This window comes from Enhydra lutris, unplaced genomic scaffold (assembly GCF_002288905.1).
Source record: "Enhydra lutris kenyoni isolate GAN:26980312 unplaced genomic scaffold, ASM228890v2 scaffoldscaffold38, whole genome shotgun sequence".
Lineage (NCBI taxonomy): Eukaryota > Metazoa > Chordata > Mammalia > Carnivora > Mustelidae > Enhydra > Enhydra lutris.
Window position 1 is genome coordinate 358,386 of NW_019154122.1, and position 19,725 is coordinate 378,110.

Below are 19,725 nucleotides of genomic sequence, written 5' to 3' on the forward strand. Positions count from 1 at the left end.
TCAATTCTGGGCCTCTGGGAGCAGGGCAGGGCTATGGATCTCTTCTTCTTCTTCCTCCCGGAAGTAGACAGGCTTTCCCTGTGAGCTGGGGGCCTGCTGGGCCTTCAGGGGACACGAGGCCACCATATGGCTGATGCTTTGGCAGAAGTGGCACTTCTTGGGCTGGGGTGGCAGCTTGCATTCCTTGGCATGGTGGTCTAGACCTCCACAGTTGTAGCACCTGGTACAGAGCAGGACGGGAAAGTTGAGAAAGGAGCTAGAGCACAAGTCTACCTCTGAGTGAGGACACCTGGGCTCTGGTCAATTACTCTATCACTCCCCTTCCTGGAAACTCATTTCCCCACTTAGAAAAGGAAGAATATGACCATGACTGATACCTCGAAGTTCTTCCCAAATCTGTAATTGTCTAGATGGTATCTTCAGATTCAGGTCAACCTGAAAATACTGAAATATCAATGGAAATCATGGACCCCAATTAGAACTGCAATTTGGAAGATAGGCAAGATGCTACCTACCATACTCTTAAGAAACGGTACCTGTCCTTCACTAAAAAAGAGAGATAATTAAAGGAGTTAGACTATATGGTCTGCTCCAGGACACAGGGAAGACAAAAGAAACCAGCCACTTGGGAGAGACCTAGTGAAGAAGCAACAGGGACATACACCAGTTTGTCCCCAGCACTTAGACTTTCACATTCGTGGTCTCCTTTGCTTCTAAAATAATCACATGAGGCCAGCATCACTACCCCTAATTAGCCATGGAGGCAAGAGCACACAGAGCAAAATTACTTGTTAAGTCAAAGAGCTAGGTCATCAAATGCCCTTCTCACCTACAGTCCTCTCCCCACCTCCCACACCCTAAGGCAGAAACCCAACACCGAATTGTTGCTTCATTTTGTTCTTTGGTATCCTGGTCCAAGAAAGGGGCTAGATCGGGAGAGCACTCCCCTTTCAAGAGGCCCCTTCATACCTGTCTCCGCCTTCATACCTGTCTCCCTTTGATCTGCGTTTCTGCATGTTCTTCCCTTTGGGCCGCCTCTCACTCCCAATACAAAACACCCCACCAGGGCCGGTGACCCTGATGGATTCTAGGCCCTTAGCAGACTTCTTAAAGGTGAACTCCACTGCCTCACCCTCCTTCAGGCTCCGGAAGCCCTCCATGTGCAGCTTGCTCTGGGGAAGGGAAACATGATAAATTTTAATATTAGTCTCCATTCTTACACCAAAAAACTGCAGACACACATTCTTGTATAAGTTATGAAGAACAAGTGTAGGGGTGCCTGGGTGGCTCAGTGGGTTAAAGCCTCTGCCTTCGGCTCAGGTCATGATCTCAGGGTCCTGGGATCGAGCCCCCGCATCGGGCTCTCTGCTTAGTGGGGAGCCTGCTTCCTCCTCTCTCTCTCTACCTGCGTCTCTGCCTACTTGTGATCTCTGTCAAATAAATAAAATCTTAAAAAAAAAAAAAAAAAAAGAACAAGTGTAGTATTTCCATGTTTTCAGTAAAGAAAATGTCAACCCAAAGAGCCACCACAGTTAAGAACAAGGGATCTATGTTACATGAACAAAGAACAATCATTACATAAACAGATGCTGTAATATTTTGGGTAGGGTAGTTATTCTCATTTAAACTAAAATAGAACAGATGGGAAGTTCTTAAACTTAGCATTCATAAGAAATCAACAAATAGGGGCGCCTGGCTGGCTCAGTAGGTGGACTGTGTGGGTCTTGATCTTGGGGTCATAAGTTCAAGGCCAGTGATGGGCTTAGAGATGGAAGGAAGGGAGAGAGGCAGAGAGGGAGGGAGGGAGGGAGGGAGAGAGGGAGGGAGGGAGGGAAGGAGGGAGGGAGGGAGAGAGGGAGAGAGGAAGGGAAAATAAACAAATATAAAATTGTAAAATATAACAGCCTTGTACACTTTAAAAATATTGAGGTGTGAAAAACAAAGTTTGAGTAAGTACAGAAACCGAACAATTAAGTGGGATGCATGCTCCTGGACTGGGTCCTGAAACAGGGCAAAAAAAAACCATTAGGACAACTCACAAAATTTACATATGGAATACAGATAAATGTTTCAATATTAAATACCCAGGTTTTTTTTATCTTTGTACTGAGACTGTGAAAGGGAATGACCCTAGTTTCCAAGATACACACTGAAATATTTAGCAATAAAGATGCCTGATGTATCTTATGATTAAGGAGCCAAAAAGACAAACCATAGGAGACTCTTAGTCTCACAAAACAAACAGGGTTGGGGGCGGGGGGGAGAAGGTGGTTGGGTTATGGACATTGGGGAGGGTATGTGCTATGGTGAGTGCTTTGAAGTGTGTAAACCTGGCAATTCACAGACCTGTACCCCTGGGGCTAATAATACATTATATGTTAATTAAAAAAAAAAAAAAAAGGAGCCAAAAAAGTGTATCTGTACATGAAGAATGACAAGGCAAATGGGACAGAATATTAAGACTTGCTTAATCTGGGTAAAGGTCCTATGGGGAGTTCTTAGTATTATTCTTGCAACCTTCTTCCCAGTCTGGAATTCTATCAAAGTAATGTTCCTGCAAGGTCAAGGGAAAAGACAGTATGACCCAAGCAGATGGATCAGTAAGTTTAGTCTGAGAGATCCAAGTGTATATAGAGAGATCAATAGGTGAAGAAAACAGTTCAAAACTGTTGAGAAAATTAGCTACCCATTTTGGATATTGAGCCAGACTTCTACGTTGTCTTTCTCATTTGTGCAAAATATATTAAAGAGGGTTTAAAATCAAAGTGTTAAAAAAAAAACAAAAACAAAAACAAAAAAAACTTGTGAAAGTCAAGAGATAGACTGATAAAACTTGCTATGAACTAAGAGGTAAATAAATCTGAATTATTTGACTTGGAAAGATGACCAGATACTACTGGGTGAAGGAAAAAAAGATCAAAAGATCCAGAATGTTTGAAACAACCCCATTAAAACACCATGTTTATACCATTATTTGAAAATACTGACACTTTGCCCAGCAGCCTTCCCCCCAAAAAAGGGAGTTCTCACATAGCTGAGCAACAATAACAGGGTCAGGAAAAACCCAAGGTTCCCCATTTAAAGCTCACAGTCTTGCCACTTAATACAACAACATCTCCATGCTGGTGGAGGTGACCCCCTCTCCCATACCCTCCCCAGGACAGACCTTCATGATAGCTTACTCCATTACGGTCAAACATCCAAAGAGTGTATCAAATGTCAACCAAGTGCAGTCATCGAAAATAGGGTTCAGAGAAGCAAAAAGACCACTGCACCCAGTCTTGGCTTGCGGGAGCTCGAATAGGTAACATGTTACGCAGGTGGCGGTTGGTAGGAGGAATATTTCAAACTGGGACTTGGGCCTTAGGGGCAACATGCTCTCTAGCCAGATGGGATTCCCAATTTATCCATCATTTAAATTGTTTTAATTCAGATGGCATTTCTGAAGACAAAGGTCCCACTGGGATCACCGGCGAAAAGCCCAAGCTTGAGTGCTAGACACCATAGTTTTTGAAATGTTGGTTTTACCAACTGTTGGTTGCATGACCTTATTCAATCGTTCACCTTTGGCCCTCAGTTCCTTCAGAGACTGGAGTAATAGGTAAGTTACCCAACTAAGTTTCTAATGAAGATTATGTAGGTATGGAAACATCGAGAATGTGCCCAGCTAATATTTCATGTATTATTATCTGTAGCTTTTGTCCCTCCAGTCCATCATAGGAATAGCCTCTCCCTTCTTTTCCTTCCCACAGGAACAGCCTGGGACAGGAGGACCGCTCCCCTCCCCCAAGGTTGAAGTGAGGGAAGGGGCAGAGAGTCAAAGCAGGAAATAAAAACAATGCAGAAAGGTGAAGGGCTTTCCCCTTTGCTGTTGCACAGAAACGACCCTGATATGAAGTTACATTTGACTTGTTTCTTACACAGCTAGGACAAGCCAATCTGCCAGGAAGTACAAGCCCAGCTCCTCCCATTTGCTTAGTGGGCTGCATGGCTGGACACTCCTAGCTCCAGCTAGATGGTGAAGCAGATAAGTGATTAACAACAAGGGTTTGGAGTCTGAGGGCCTGTTGTTCCCTTTCTGTACTGATCTATAAAATGGAGCAAAAAGTAATTTTATGGAGGAGCTCTGAGGTTTTGTGCATAAAGAGTATTTAACACGGAACCTGTACACACAAATCCTCAGTGAGCGGAAATTATCATCAATCCCTTCAGACTGGACCAGGACAGGGTCACAATAAGAACCAAGTATCAGGAGTCTCAAAATTTTAACTCTGGTTTTTATAACTATGGAAACTCGGGAAAAAAAAAAATATCTATTTACACCTCCTAGGTTTACTGGGAGAACAAGACAATACCAGTGGGGGCAATGTGAAACTGACTGGTCCTCTCAGGTCATCCACTCCCCAGGATTGGAGGATCTGAGGTCTGTAAGACTCTCAAAAGTTAAAAAAACAAAACAAAACAAACAACAAAAAAAATAACCCCGCAGGCACCTTACCATAGCTGGTCAAGATTTAGACTGGTGGTCTCCAGGGGTGGCTCCCTGCCCCCCACCCTGCCCCTTTCTACAACACATAGTTTGAATTCCTCTCTTATCAGATAGGTAATCACCGTGCTGCCCCACTGAGCTGGCCTCACAGGGCCTGCATCAGAAAGGAGCCTGAAATTCTTGCTACCACCCCCACCCCACCCCCAACCACACACAAAGCAGGGCCCCGCCCCTCTCCCCATCCCCTCCAAAAAAAAAGAAAAGGCCTGGGGGGGAGGGGCAAGGCTTGAGCTCCCCCAATAGAGCCCAGCCCCAGGAAACAAAGAGTTGACACTGGTTGGTTCTGGTGGTCAGATTCCTAGAGTTCCTGAGGCTGCTGCTTCCCCCCCCCCCCCACATTCACCACATTCATCAGTTCCTTCCTCTCCACGTTGGGGTTATGGTCACGGAGAGAAACGGAGAGATACCTTCCTTCCCCAGTCAAGTCTGCTGGGTCTGCCAAAGTCACCACCAGTAGCCATCCTTCCTTCTTCCTGACCTGCCATCCCAGCCTTCCAGGGACAGAACTACACAGGACCCCCGCCCCCCCAACCCTCGCCTCTGGTCAAATCCATTATGCAGGAACCTGAATGAGGGTTATTTATTCTGATCAATTATTTCAAAGGTGGTGGGGTCGGGAGACAGGCTTCCTTCCCATCTTCCTTACCTAGTTTGTTCAATGCAGGAGGGTGGGCAGTTCCCAGGGGACCCATTGCACTGGGGAGGATGGCATTTCTTTTGGGTGGCAGGGAAGGGCTTCAGGCCAATTCAATATTTAGACCCTCTGTTTCCTTCTTAATACCTCACCACTGTCTCCACTAACTTTCCACTCTTCAAACACTACAGCCCAGCATCAATCTGGGGCTTCGGCAGTTCACATAAAAGGAGTGACATTCTCTGTCATTCCAAGAATGGGGTGGAGTAAAAAGGACACTTGAGTTTCCCTGGAACTTGCTCTCTGAAGGTCGGACACCCATGGTTTTTTTTTTTTTTAACCATTTGTAAAAGCAAGGCCACCCCCTTCATCACCAGCTCCAACAATGCCCATGTTTAGCCGCACTGCTCCCTTCTACAGAAGCGGCAGGCAGAATTTCAAGGAAACTTGTTTTGGTTTCAGGGAGGCAAGCATGATATGAGTTCCTGGTTTTTCTGCAACTCTCAGGGCCATTCCAGCAAAAGACTGTCTAGTGTGCTGTCTATTCCCTCAGTGCTAACCACCTAGCTGTACACAAATGTTTGGGGAATAACCCAAGTTCCCCACTATCCAAAGTCACTGATATTTACCCATGCTTACTAAAAGGTAAGGAGAGCTCTAAGCACTTAACCCCTTATACCAAGCCTGCCAAGTAGGCCTCATAATCACCCCATGTTACTGCTAAGATAGGGAAGCAGAGAAGGGAAGCATCTCATCCAAATTCAGTGAGCCACAGAGGTGCTCTGATGTCTACTAGCCTGACCCTCCAGCCAGTGCTATGCAGTATAATGCAAATCACACATACATATTCTAGAACTTTCTGAACCAGAAGTAAAGGAAGCCGATGAAAGAAAGGACTCAGTCCTGAGGTGTCGTCATAGTCCTCCTACCTGAGCTTTATTACTGAAGGTAGGGCTTGGTAGGGACTAGGAAACTAACCGGTTCTACCTGAAACAGCTTGTCTGATGATGTGTCAGGGAGGGTTGAGGAAAGAGATCAGTCCAGAACCAGAGGCTGCCCACACAGGGACAGCCCCCACATGGCACCTCCGCTCAGATGCAGCCGGGACCCCAGCTCCTGCGTTCTCCACCAGATGGCGCTGTTCAGCAGCCTGTCCGCACTGAAAGCCAGAGCGGGAGACTGAAGGAACAGCCAGATTGGGAACTGCGAAGCCTTATCTCCCCAACTCTGGCCTTAGGAAGGAGTTTCAAGGGGATCACACTTTCAAGGATAGGGAACTGACTTCTCATCAGGCCCCCATCCACCCAAGAGGTGCAGAAGAAAAGGTCCTGGAGTTTTCAGCCAGAAACCCAGTTGTTCACTTACTCTTCTTGGAATTTGAGTTCCTGCTTGAATTAAATAACTCCAAGCTGAGATCATTTGAAATGGGTTTGTACACATGAGGTACTATTCCTGAAAATTTTCTCCTCCTCCCCCACACCGCCTGACCCCAGACTTCATAGAGATAGTAACTGTTACTCATGCCTGCAGAAGAAGGGAGGGTGGAGGCTTTCCCTAGAGCAGCCCCCCCCCCAAAAAACAGCCAATTCTAGTAGGGTGGTTTGATTAGGAATGTTCAAGAAACAACCTTGCCCTGGGGAAAGTACTATAAACCACTTACCAGCCGAAAGGTGACAAGTTTCTCAGATTGAAAGCTCACTCAGGATCGTGGCACAAGCCTTTCCTTGGGACACTGTCTAGAAAGCGTGTCTCTTCAGAAAGAGAGAGATCCAAGAAGATCCCATAATGCTCAAACTAACCTCTACCAACTTTCTGAAAATTAGGGTGATTCACTTACTTTTTTTAAAATCTGATTTGTCCAGTTAAGATGAAGAACTAAGGAATGACCAAACCTGTGGGCTTCCAGGCCACAAGCAGAAACCAGAGGATCCCATCTGGGTCTCCACACTGTGACATTCAAGCCACCAACTTTCACTGTGCACCTCAGAGCCCAGCCCTATTTCAGACCTCAGTCCGGAAAGAGCAGTTATCAGCATAACACACCCTCCCTTATCTCCAATCTTTTTCTCTGGAGGAAGATCTCTGCTGACAGGGACCCCAAACTGTTAATGTCCTCCTGATTCAGGAGCTCCTTCTTTCTTCATGGGCATTCCTTCTGCCCACCAAGCCCGTACTAGCGTACTAGGAAGAAACTAACCAGACAGCTAGCTAGTCCCACTCTTTAGAAGAGCTTACAGGTTAGTTAGAGGAGAGGTAAGACAAGCACATCACCAACTAGATATGAGGTGAGCAATCAGAGGCACCAGTAAAATTATAAACCAGGTGGGAAATATCTCTTTACATTCTCCCCTCCCCAACCCCAGCACCCAGGAGTCCTAATCCAGACCCCGCCTGAGGAAGCTCTCCCACTCAGCCTTTGCAGAAAAAGCAAGCCACGTGGCTTCAGTATTGAAATTTTTTCTCCTAACCCAAACTTGGTCCCTTAGTCAGCTTGGGGCTCTTCTTTTGCCTCGAGACCTTCCAATGCCACTTTTTAGCTAGAAAGCCATCTTAGACATAGTTGGGATCTGAAGAGCTGTCGAGTAAGCAGGGAGCCTTTTCTGGTGCTCCAATTTCTACAAATCTTGGGGGTTTGGGAGTTGAGCCACAGGAAACATGAGTTAAGCCAAAACTCTTACAATGGCTATGAAGATCTCAAAATTCTTGGTGAATCTTAAACAATTTCGTGGCTTCTTGCTCCTGCTTTCCCTGTGTAACTATTTCTCAGCTGAGGGGGGATTCTGCCTCTGGGACGGCATGGTCTGGAGATGTTTTTAGTTGTCACAACCAAGGGATGCTCTGAGCAAAGGGTTATCTTTCTCAAAATATGTCAACTGAGGTTGAGAAAACCTTGATTTAAGGGCTGGCCATCTGCCAATACTATGATTCTTAAATTCTCCTAAGCACAGGGTTAAGCAGAGGTTCTGGATCTAAAGATGTGTCTGAATAGAAGTGTTGTTTAGAGAAATCTCTTTTACCTTTTTTTTTTTTTTTTTTTTAAGGGTAAGGGTAGGTTTTCTTTCCTACTCATCAACTCCTGGGGAGGCCTGAAGTGTTTTGAGAGGGAGCACAAGAACAGTCGTGAATAGTGCTAGGAAGGAACCAAATAAGTCCAACCTTGGAAAGGAAAAGAAAATATTAAATTGCTTTCCCCCCTTTTCCTTTCTTAGAAAGGGGCTTCCTGACCCTCTCCCCTGGCAGACATTTAACGGGACAATTATCCTTCTCATCATCTCGGGCTCCAGGATACCCACCACCAGCAGCCAAAGAAGGGGAGGTTTTCCTTCTAAAGAGAGCAGCCTTACCCCCTTCTCAGCTGCCCCCCCCCAACACCCAAACTTTGGGAACACGGGAACACATTCCTTCCGTACAACAATCTTTAGGGACTGTCCTGAATCTACTCTACATTAGATCCCCAAAGAAATAGTTCAGATTTCTCAAGTGCAGGGACTATAATCACCAGTTTACTGCTGTCGTAGGGTCTGACGATCAACCCAAGCCCGGGCAGCATGCTATCCTACCAGGTAAGGTTCAGGGAATTTCCACTCATTGTCTTCTGTGACTGTTGGTAGAGGGCATTTAGGAGACAAATTCTTGATTCCTTCTCCCTGCTCAACTCCCTCTTGATAACTTACTCAACAGTGGCATGTCCCTGGACATTCCAAGACCCTGAAGTCCAGATTATCTCCCAAATGACCCATTTAAAGGAGCTTGATGCAGATTCCACTTCCCAAACCTGAAAATCCTGGCTTTCCTCTAGAAAACCCAGTATTTTCCAACTGCTTTTGATCCCAATGTTAAGTGAATCGGGGCACAGATTCATCTGTTCAGGAACACCTTCCTTGGGACTGGGACAGCACTAACGAACCCCAGATGAGGGGCTACATTCCTTCTAGCCCCTATTTGGCAGCCTTTGGAAGGGACGCAAGAAAATGTTGGGTCTCTTTAATTCCAAGCCTCCCAAAATTGGGGAAGCTGTCCAGTCCGTCTCCGGACCAAGAGATTTTAATCTCTTTGTGATCAGATAAATGGGAAAGTGGGAGAGCTGGCTACCCCGCTGAGGAGGGCCATTCAAAGCTGGTTCCTGTAATAAAGTGATTTAATAGATCTAAAGAGGCCAATTCCCTTCATTCTCCCGCAATTACTTCCTGTGGGTTATCATTCACATATGTAAATGAGACAGGGAGTTGGGGGCAAAGCCTGAACTAGTTGTCGGGTGGTTGGGGGTGGGGGTTAAGGGTGGGAGGAGATACAGGACACAGCAAGAAGGTGGGTAAGTAAGCTGCAGTGTACCCACCCGGCAGGGCAGATGTTCCAGTAGCCCAGTGACCCCCTTCCCCGCCAAGTACCCCAACATAAACTGGCTCCCAGCACCCCCCATCTCCCTACTCCGTGTCCTCGTGTGGAAGGCCACGCTCCGGAGACTTCCCGGCAGCCTCCCACCAGTCCACCCAGGATCTCCCTTCTCCACCCCTCCCCCTCCAGAATACCATCCCTGAGGCTCCAACCCTTAATCCCCACATCCTCCTTTCCCCTCCCCCCAGGCTCCTAAAGCCAACCTCTTCCAAGTAACCCCTCCCTGCCCGGTTTGGGTGTCAACCTACTAGACCCGAGATGATCAATTTCTCTCTTCCACGTCCCACACCAAACATCTGAAGGTGGAAGGGACCCAAAACAGCAACTTCCTTTCCGTGGTTGTTATGGGTGGCTGGTGTCCTAGGACCACCGGAACACTTCTAAGATATACAGGAGTGGGTGAAAGGAAGAGGAAGCCGGGGAGGAGGGGAACCTGAAATATCTGGCTCCTTGTTCGAGGCTGGAATGTTAGGACAGCAATCAATGGCCGTCTGGGGCCATAAATGCCAAGCAGAGAATAGGTCCAGAGGCTAGACTCCTCCATCCCCTGCCCTGCGACACTGAATTTCACCCCCACTGGGCTGCCTTGCTTTAACTGAGAACTTGGGGTTGTGACCTAACTCCCTCCCAGCTTGGACTAGGAATCTAAGGCCTGGACTCTGGTTTTCCTTCCTGGTATAACTCCACAGCCAAAGCCCAGTAGGTTAATTATGTGCCTGAGATGGGTACGCTGGAAGAGGTTTCAGGTTCCCAGAGTCTTCAAGGATCTGCCAAACTCACTCAGGCCCCAGGGTTTGAGTTTTGGGTAACCACCTGGGTGAGGAGACCCAGCTGACTTCTCAGCTTTACCCCTGCTTGATCCGAGAGGTCTGCCTGCCTCTCTCCCGCCAGGGAGCTCCATTCACACGTTAGTAAAAGACGCTGGGCGCTCAAGGCCCTGCTCTGAACCCGGCATGTGCTTCCCTGGCCGGCCTACTCGCCCTCCCCCCACCGGCAAGCACAATACAACCTTAGTTTCTGCCACATGGGGTCACCTCCCTGCCCCCTGCCCCCTTCCCAAGGGAAAGAGGTAACAGACACGTGGTAAGCCAGAGGGGCTCCGGGAAAGGTTGGGGGTACTGTTCATAGACTCAGCACCCCCCCCGGTCCCATTGGAGTTAATGGGGACTCAGGACTGGGGTGCCACGACACAGATGGGAGCACACAATGAGGGCCTAAGATCTCCCTCAATCCAACAGCCGAGTCGGTCCGCCCAACCTTGAATATGCGCGCCAACATCCCCTTCCCCCCGCGAAGTTCCCGGCGTCCGTCTCACCTGGTGCACAAAGACATCCACCGGGGGGTCAAGCGCGACCCCGGCGCGGGCGGTCATGGACAGGAAGCCGAACCCCATGCGCACGTTGAACCACTTACAGATGCCTGCACCGTGCAGCAGCTGCGGCTCCTCGGCCGCCCGGGCGGCGTCCTCCTGCGCCTCCTCCGGCGCCTTGGCGCAGCCACCTGGAGGTTGGGAGGACGCTCAACTGGGGGGCCACGGAATCGGAGGGTGCTCTCGAGACCCAGCAGGGAGACCCGAGTGTCCAGCCCGCGGATGGGCACCCAGGTGGCTGCAGCTACCAACCAGCTGGCGAGGAAAGACATGTCCTGGCCGCCTCCCGCGCTCCCCAAGCTTACACTGAAGCCAGTGTTGCCCCAAAAGTTTTGCTCCTCTTCCCACAACACGTTGCCCGGGGATAGATGGCCGGACAGGCCCCTCCTCTTCTCTCCCTCCGCCCCCGTAGCCTCGGCGTGCACGCCACTGGGACACCAGGGTTCCTTGGTCCAGAAATGGCCCCTGAAGCAGGAGGCCGCACAGACTTAGGGTCCTTCGGCCAGTCTGGGGGACATTTCCCCACCTCCCTTTTATGTGGCTCCTGGGCGCCCCTGAAGCCTAAGGTGTCCCCAGTAAGTCCCGAGCTCGAACCTGCAAACTGCTGGTTTGACACAGAGCCCATGGTAGTCGGCTGAGCCCACGGCCCCGGGCCCCTGGTCGGGTGGCTGCTGGCCCCAGAGAAGTCCGGAGGCAAAGGGGTGGCTCGGAGAAGAGGCCGCTACATCTTCCCCAGCACAATAGCGGTGGGAGGGCCCACGGCTTTTCAAAGGCTCCCAAATTCTAAAAGACAATGACCCAACCCCCCGCGGGCAGCCCCCTCCCCTCCCCTCCCTCTTCTTTCCCCTCCCTTTCCCTCTGGCTCCAGCTCCGGCCCTCCCCCATCGTTGTGGTCTCTGACACCTCTGGGGTGTCTCTTCTCAGAACCTTGAGGTTTGACACCCCCTCCCCACACACACATCTGGAGATGGGGGCCGTCAGCCCTAGAAGTCTTGAGTACCCCGGAATTTGGAATCCTGCACTTTAACGACTTAGTGGGGGCCCCCCAAAGCAGCATACAGGTGGGGGGCTTATGGAGGGGGGGTAGTTCTAAAACCATGTGACTGCTCCCACACACACTCACACACCACCCCCACCCCCCGCGCAGATAATTATACATTCCAGAGAGTTGGGGGAGGGAGGTGTGAGCCTGGCAGCGCTGGCCAATCAGAGACTCAAACCACCTGTCAAGGGAGAAATGGATGAGCCCTCCCCCTCCCCCAGCTCTTGAGCGCCCCTCCCCCTCCCTTCCCCTTCAGGCCTCCGAGCTGACCCGGCTGCTTGGCGCTGACCCGCTCTCACCCCCCACCCCCGTGTGCTTAGATAGACCTGGAGTTCAGGACGTTAGGAAGCCTGGGAGGGGGAAGCGTGGGGGGGGGGGCTGGAGACGCAGCAGGGCTGATCTCCAGTCCTGACCAAGGCGCTTCCTCGCAAGGGGCTGTCTCTGACTCACTGAATGTCTCTGTCTCCCTGAGTTTCAACTGTTTCTCTTGATCTCTCAAAGTGCTCCTAATTGATTCTGTGTAAAAAATCCTTTCCTTCCAAATCTGTGTCTAAAACTGACTCCACGTGGTGCTTCCTGGGCGAGCAGGAGGAATCCAAAAAGTGTTCCTCCCTCCTCCAGCTGTTCTCATCCTGTCTCCATCCCAAACGCGTCCCTATCCGTTGCTGGGAGAGGGACTAGGTGGGTAGGTGGATGGATGCATTTCTTCCAGTACTCCGGACACTCTTGGGTTCCCAGACTCTCCTCTTTTCAGAGTACCACCTTAAAGTGCGCTTCCCTCCCCAAGGAGTGGGGTTGTTGGGGGAACTGAAGTATAGGATCTCCTTACTTGAAGAGGTAGCCTCCCTTTCTAAGAGATAAAGAGGGTTGGTCAAGGGGGTGGCTAGTGCCCTGGTCGGAGATGGACAATGGCCGGGGGCTCAGTGCACGGCCCTGGCCCTGCCCCTTCACTTCCGGTGCTCAGTTCAAACTGGACAATGCCAGCTCCGGCCAGTTCCCCTCCCCCACTGCTACAACCCATTTAAAGAGACAGAGCCTGCTTTCGGGGGCATCCGCTTGCTCGGAATTCAGTCTTCTCCACCAAGTGTGCAGAACCTCTCGCGCTTCCCACCCTGAGCCTCTGTGTGTGTGTCTGTGTGTCTGTGTGTGTGTGTGCGCGCGCGCGTGCGCCCCCACATGTGTATTTGAGAAAGAGAGAGGGAATGAGTGGGGGTAGGGAAAGGAAAGAGAAAAGCAAGGGGTTGTGGAGAGATTATTTTTTCTCTTTTCTACATGGAATGCTCTTCAAGAGACTAAAACTTGAGTGTAAGGGATGGTGAATTGGACTTTGGGTGATAAAGAGGACAACCGCGGCCCTTTGCTACTCCGCCTAAAAAATACATATGATTAACAAATGTCATTAACAGTGCCCCACTCCCAACTGAGAACCTTGGATCAGCCAAAGCCATTTGTATTTATATAATCCTCCCCACCTTAGAATCTTATCTCCCCTCGTTACTAGCGCCTTTAAAATATAATGCACTCCCTGCATATCTGTCCTTAAGATCCAAGAGCAGGTGACTGAGGTATGGCTGAAAAGATGGAAAAAGGAGTTTTGCGGTTTGGTTTCACTTGGTGCGCTCACTAATCAGAGTTGTTTCCTCGGCAAATGTGACCAGCCTCTCTGTCCAAGGTCCTGAGAGTGCCAGGAGCCCTGTCCACGGTGCTGACTAAGACCAAGCTTTTCCTAGCTCCCAGCTCCCAGCTTTGAGAATGCCTTCTTGACTTCCCACCTCCAAGTCCTTCCCAGAAAACCTAATTCTTCTCAACCCTTCAGTGATGCTGACACACTTGAAACAAGTGAAGGGATTCTCTTGAATGCCAAAAAGAGGGCATTTCCAGCAGTACGACTCTGTGAGAGTAGAGCAAGTATCTCAAGCTCCCTTTCAGAAAAATGGATATAACTATTCATTTGGCCACAGAAGATGAGGAAAGAGGAGATGATATTTTCTGATTCAAAGGAAACCAGAGAAGGGGCACCTGGCTGGCTCAGTCAGTAAAGCATCCGACTGTTTATCTCCAGGTTGTGGGTACCAGGCCCACATTGGGTGTAGAGGTAACTTAAAAATAATAGATATTTAAAAAAAATAAAATTCTGGGGTGCTTGGGCAGCTCAGTCATTAAATGTCTGCCTTTGGCTCAGGTCATGATGCCAGGGTCCTGGGATAGAGCCCCCCCCCCCCCCGTCAAGACCCGCATGGGGCTCCCCGCTCAGTGGGAGGCCTGCTTCTCCCCCTTCCACTCTGCCTGCCTGTGTTCCCTTTCTTGTTGTGTCTCTCTGTCAAATAAATAAATAAAATCTTTTTAAAGAATGATGTCTTAAAAAATAAAATATTTTTGGGGGCGCCTGGGTGGCTCAGTGGGTTAAGCTGCTGCCTTCGGCTCAGGTCATGATCCCAGGTCCTGGGTTCAAGCCCCGCATCGGGCTTTCTGCTCAGCAGGGAGCCTGCTTCCTCCTCTCTCTCTGCCTGCCTCTCTGCCTACTTGTGATTTCTCTCTGTCAAATAAATAAATAAATAAATCTTAAAAAAAAATAAAATAAAATAAAATATTTTTTAAAAAAGAAACTAGAGGGCGCCTGGGTGGCTCAGTGGGTTAAAGCCTCTGCCTTCGGCTCAGGTCATGATCCCAGGGTCCTGGGATCGAGGCCCGCATCAGGCTCTCTGCCCAGCGGGGAGCCTGCATCCTCCTCTCTCTCTGCCTGCCTCTCTGCCTACTTGTGATCTCTCTCTCTGTCAAATAAATAAATAAAATCTTAAAAAAAAAAAAAGAAACTAGAGCAGAAAAAAAAAAAAAAAAAAAGAAAAACAAAAGTAGAAGAGAGACTAATCTTTGTTTTCAATTTATTTTCCTAATTAATAAGAAAATAGGAGCACAGGTGTTGGAATCAGCTTGCCCATGTTTGAATGTCGAATCTACTTTCACAACTCTGTGAAGTGGGGCAAATTCTTTAACCTCTCTACACCTCAGTTTCCCTCTCTGTCCGATGGAGATAATGAGAATACCTAACTCTTACAGTTATTATGAGGATAAAGTTAGATCATACATGTAAAGCTTTTAAAATATGTGTGAGGCGCCTGGGTGGCTCAGTGAATTAAAGCCTCTGCCTTTGGCTCAGGTCATGATCCCAGGGTCCTGGGATTGAGCCCCACATCGGGCTCTCTGCTTCAGCTGGGAGCCTGCTTCCCCCCATAGCCCCGCCTGCTTCTCTGCCTACTTGTGATCTCTGTCTGTCAAATACATAAACAAATAAAAATATAAATAAAAATAAAATAGTGTCTGTGATGGCTTTTAATAATGTAAACTGTGACTATTATTATAGCTACTGTACATACGGCTGTCTCTATGAGCCAGAACCTGCTGGATCACTTGCTTCTTAGGACTAGGGCCCTTCATGTGTTCTTTCTTTCTGCATTGTCTCCCACGTCCTTACCAGTACCCAGCACAGTGCCTGGCTCATAGAATACTCTCAAGAAGAGTGTCCTGAATAAGCATTAATTGACTTTAATGGTATTGACTATTAATAATTAATTGACTTTAATTGAATTTAATAGTAAACATCATTATAATACTCCTAATATTTATTCCCCTGGACTATCTCGCTCAAGTCTAAACAATGCAGCACAGGAGGTGCTCAGGACCTCATAAAGTTCCATATGTAGAGGCAGAGGATGCTTTAGGAAGGGACATATGGCTCTCAACATAATTGGCTCTTCATCCCCAGTGGGCTGGTTCTATGTGGAGATGGGAACTCCTGACCAAACCCTTCTTCTCTTGGGTCCTTATCTCAGTGAAAACTTATTAGATATCTACTGTGACCCAGTCAATGTGTTAACTCACAAGTTTGGTGGAAGAATCAGATAAGTAATATGCACTAAGTAATAAGATGAACAAAAATGTAACCCCAAAAAGTAAACCAGAAACATGCCCACAACACCCAGCTGTTTTAGTTGGTAGAGCATGTTGTTCTTGAGCTTGGGGTCCTGAGTTCAAGTTCCATGTTGGGGGTAGAGTTTATTTTGAAGAAGAAGAAAAAGGAGGAGGAGGAGGAAGAGGAGGAGAAGGATGAGGAGGAGGAGAAAGAAGAAGAAAGAAAGATTGATTCTCTGTGTTCCAAGTTACAGTCTGATTGGGGAGATGAGACTTCATATAGCTAAGTATTACAAGTTTCTTGTGTTTTTCTGGGAATGATAATATCTAGGCAAGAAGAAAAAGGACTCTTTATTTTTTTAAGATTTTATTTATTTATTTGAGAGAGAGAGAGAGCACAGAGAGAGAGAAGGAGAAGCAGGCTCCCCACTGAGCAGAGAGCCCAATTCGGGGCTTGATCCCAGGACCCTGGGATCCTGACTTGAACCAAAAGCAGATACTCAACCAACTGAGCCGTGCAGGTGCCCCAAAAGGGTTCTTTGGACAAAGGTATTATAGTAACACAAAAAAACATCTAAAGTATTTTGTCCAGTTTCTCTTGTGTAGGTTCATATCTTCATAAAAGAAAACGCTGGAAGAAGTCTAAGTAATAACTCACTCAACATTTAAAAAATATTTATTGAGCATTCCCATGTGGCAGGCATTGTTCTAAGTGTTGGGAATATATCAATAAACAATAGGAACAAAAATGCTGCCTTTGTGGAGCTTATATTCTGACAGGCAGTAATAACAACTATTATTTATCAAGAATAAAGGGGGTTACCTGGGTAGCTCAGTGGGTTAAAGACTCTGCTTTTGGCTCAGGTCATGATCTTGGGGTCCTGGATCAAGCCCCACATTGGGCTCTCTGCTCAGCGGGAGGGGCCTGCTTCCCCCTCCATCTCTGCCTGCCTCTCTGCCTTTCTGTGATCTCTCTCTCTCTGTGTCAGATAAATAAATAAAATATTTTTTAAAAAATACAGGCACTTTTTTTACCATATTGCACATCTGAAACTCACATAACATTGTATGCTAACTAAATGGAATTAAAATAAAAAATTAAAAAGCAAAAAAAAAAAAAGAAGAAGAAGAAGAAGAAGAAACGCATGTTTCTTATCTCATTGAAGCCTGTCAATAACTCTGAGTAATAGGTATTAATATTCTCACTTTGTAGGAGAGGAAACTGAAACTCAATGAATCAATATAACCTGCCTAATGTAGTTCAGCTAATATGGCAGAAGCAAATTTAAACTCACATGTTTGACTCCAAAGCTCATATTCTTTCCATAGTCCTAGCAAGGTGTGACTGGTGCTGTCCCCATTTTATCAATAAGGAACAAGATATGTACAAGAAAAAGTCTGTGGAGCAAGACTATATATTCAATATGATTAATAAATATGACCCAATTGTAATTCCTTTTCCCTGAGCCACAGCTCCTCTGTCATTTTTATTTATCAACACCCCCAAAAGTCCTTGGCTTTGTAAATCAAAGAGCTGGCCAGAGCCAAAGCAGGTCTTTTTTGGGCAATCATCTACATCCAACCCCCATTTCTGAAGTGTTCTGAGAACTCTGTGTTAAGGTCCAGGGTGGTGGTTTGGAGTTAAAACTCTGACCATCTGCTAACATGTGTGCATTTTTTTTTAAAGATTTTATTTATTTATTTGACAGAGAGAGATCACAAGTAGACGGAGAGGCAGGCAGAGAGAGAGAGAGAGAGAGGGAAGCAGGCTCCCTGCTGAGCAGAGAGCCCGATGGGGGACTCGATCCCAGGACCCTGAGATCATGACCTGAGCTGAAGGCAGCGGCTTAACCCACTGAGCCACCCAGGCACTCCAATATGTGTGCATTTGAGAAAAGCATTTCCCTCAATGTGTCCATCAGGAAACTAGTTCCATGGGATGATTATTTGGAAAGATGAAATATTTGGAAGATGGTATGTTAACTAGATTTCCTATGCAGGACTTTTCAAAGCCTTTAGTATGACTCACCAGAAAGGGAATATGGTGTGTGCAGTGTTCCCATTCATCTACTCAACTACCTAACAAATATTTATTGAGCATCTATTATTTCCTCAGGTGGCACTGTTTAAAGTGCTGATATGTCAGTAAATAAAACAGATGAAATTCCTACCCTCATTGAGCTTACATTCTAGAGGAAAGGGACAGACAATAAGGAAGTAATTAAGTAAAATGTATAGTATATAGAGTTCAAACCGGTTAATTAGCTCTGTTACCTCAAGAAAGGCTTCCCGTTTTACCCTTTAATGGTAAAATGAGGGAGTGGATTAGTTGTTAGACAAATGTTTCTTCCAGTTCTGACCTTCTAAAGTGTTATTTGCATGGCGTGTGTATGAGAGAGAGACAGGGACAGAGAGATTGAGAGAGAGACCCCATTCCTAATTACAGAGAGAAGCAATCTGTTTTCACCCATGCTGTCATCTTCATCCCACTCTAGGGACTAGGGCTTCCTATATCAAGTGGGATTGTGTACCTCTCACCTCCTACGCCTGTTGAATTGGCAGAAGGAGGATGAGCCAAGGGAGTCCCCTTCCTTCTTTCAGTCCTGCTCCCCATGCGGGCCTTGCTTCACAGAGCAGGACGCCAGGCACTTGCTTTCACCAATAATGGCTTCATTACATTGAAAGGAGACGAGAGTGACCTCAGTGAAATAGACTTCCTGACCCCAGCTGACCTCTGACCCTCACCCTGACAGCCTCTAAATCTTTTCCTTCTGACACATCCCCCACAAGGTACAAGCAAGAGGAGGAAATGATGAGCCTGCACTCACCCTGTGCAGTGACTGTAACTCACCATATATCCTGTTGCATGGAACTTGCCATGGCCAACCATAATTTACTCCATGGCTGCTGATCCTTTCAGTGATCTTCACTGTGACTCTAGTCTGGCCCACGGGTCACAACTCATACAACTCTCATTCACCTGGTATCCATTTGTATGTGCCCAATGATTGTCATGTATCATGGAGCCAGGAGGCAGGGTATCTAACCAAATGCTATCATTTCCTAATACTACTTCAGCCTCGGCCTTTAACCTACCCTTTCCTGACTCTGTAGGTACTGTTTATTGATAGCTGATTATATGCCAGGCGTGCACTAAGTGCTTTGTGTGTATTGTCACTTTCTGTCCTCAACCATCCTAATCTGACCCCCCATTTCCCTGGAGAGGAAACTGAGACTTAGTGAGTGGAATTAGGTGATTTGCCTCGACTCACAAATCACAAAGGGTGCACCCCAAATCTATCTCACTCCAATAGTCCACGCTTTTTTAAAAAACAGTTAAAAAATCAATTAGTATTGAAAGAATTATTACGAAAAATAATAATCCCCAGACTACCCTACCCCCTCTGCTCCCATAAAGCAACGACTCTTTAAGTCCTTTTTTTCTGGATGATATTTCCATATCTCTAAATAATATGCCTGCCCTTCTATTCCTTGATTTATCAATTTTAGATATTATGGATTTCTTATTATAGCAGATGAGGATTTACCTCTCTTATAAGACTTGCCTCCCCTTTCCCTTCTTCCTAGTACAGTTAAATCACTACTTTCTCTTTTTTTTTAAGATTTTATTTATTTATTTGACAGAGAGAGGGAGAGAGATCACAAGTAGGCAGAGAGAGAGGAGGAAGCAGGCTCCCTACCGAGCAGAGAGCCCAATGTGGGGCTCGATCCCAGGACCCTGAGATCATGACCTGAGCTGAAAGCAGATACTTAACCCACAGAACCACCCATGCACCCCTAAATCACAACTTTCAACCAAACTGATA

The 19,725-nt window shown here is 47.2% G+C and overlaps 1 protein-coding gene across 1 annotated transcript; it reads right to left on the minus strand.

The window, feature by feature from the left end:
* On the minus strand, positions 1-11,572 carry LOC111154902 (lin-28 homolog A). The gene is made up of 4 exons (XM_022514852.1): positions 11,542-11,572; positions 10,894-11,078; positions 988-1,172; positions 1-220 (listed from the first exon to the last, which is right to left on the minus strand). The coding sequence occupies exons 1-4, from the start codon at positions 11,570-11,572 to the stop codon at positions 1-3; spliced, it is 621 nt and encodes a 206-aa protein (XP_022370560.1).
* Between the last annotated feature and the right edge of the window lie 8,153 nt (positions 11,573-19,725).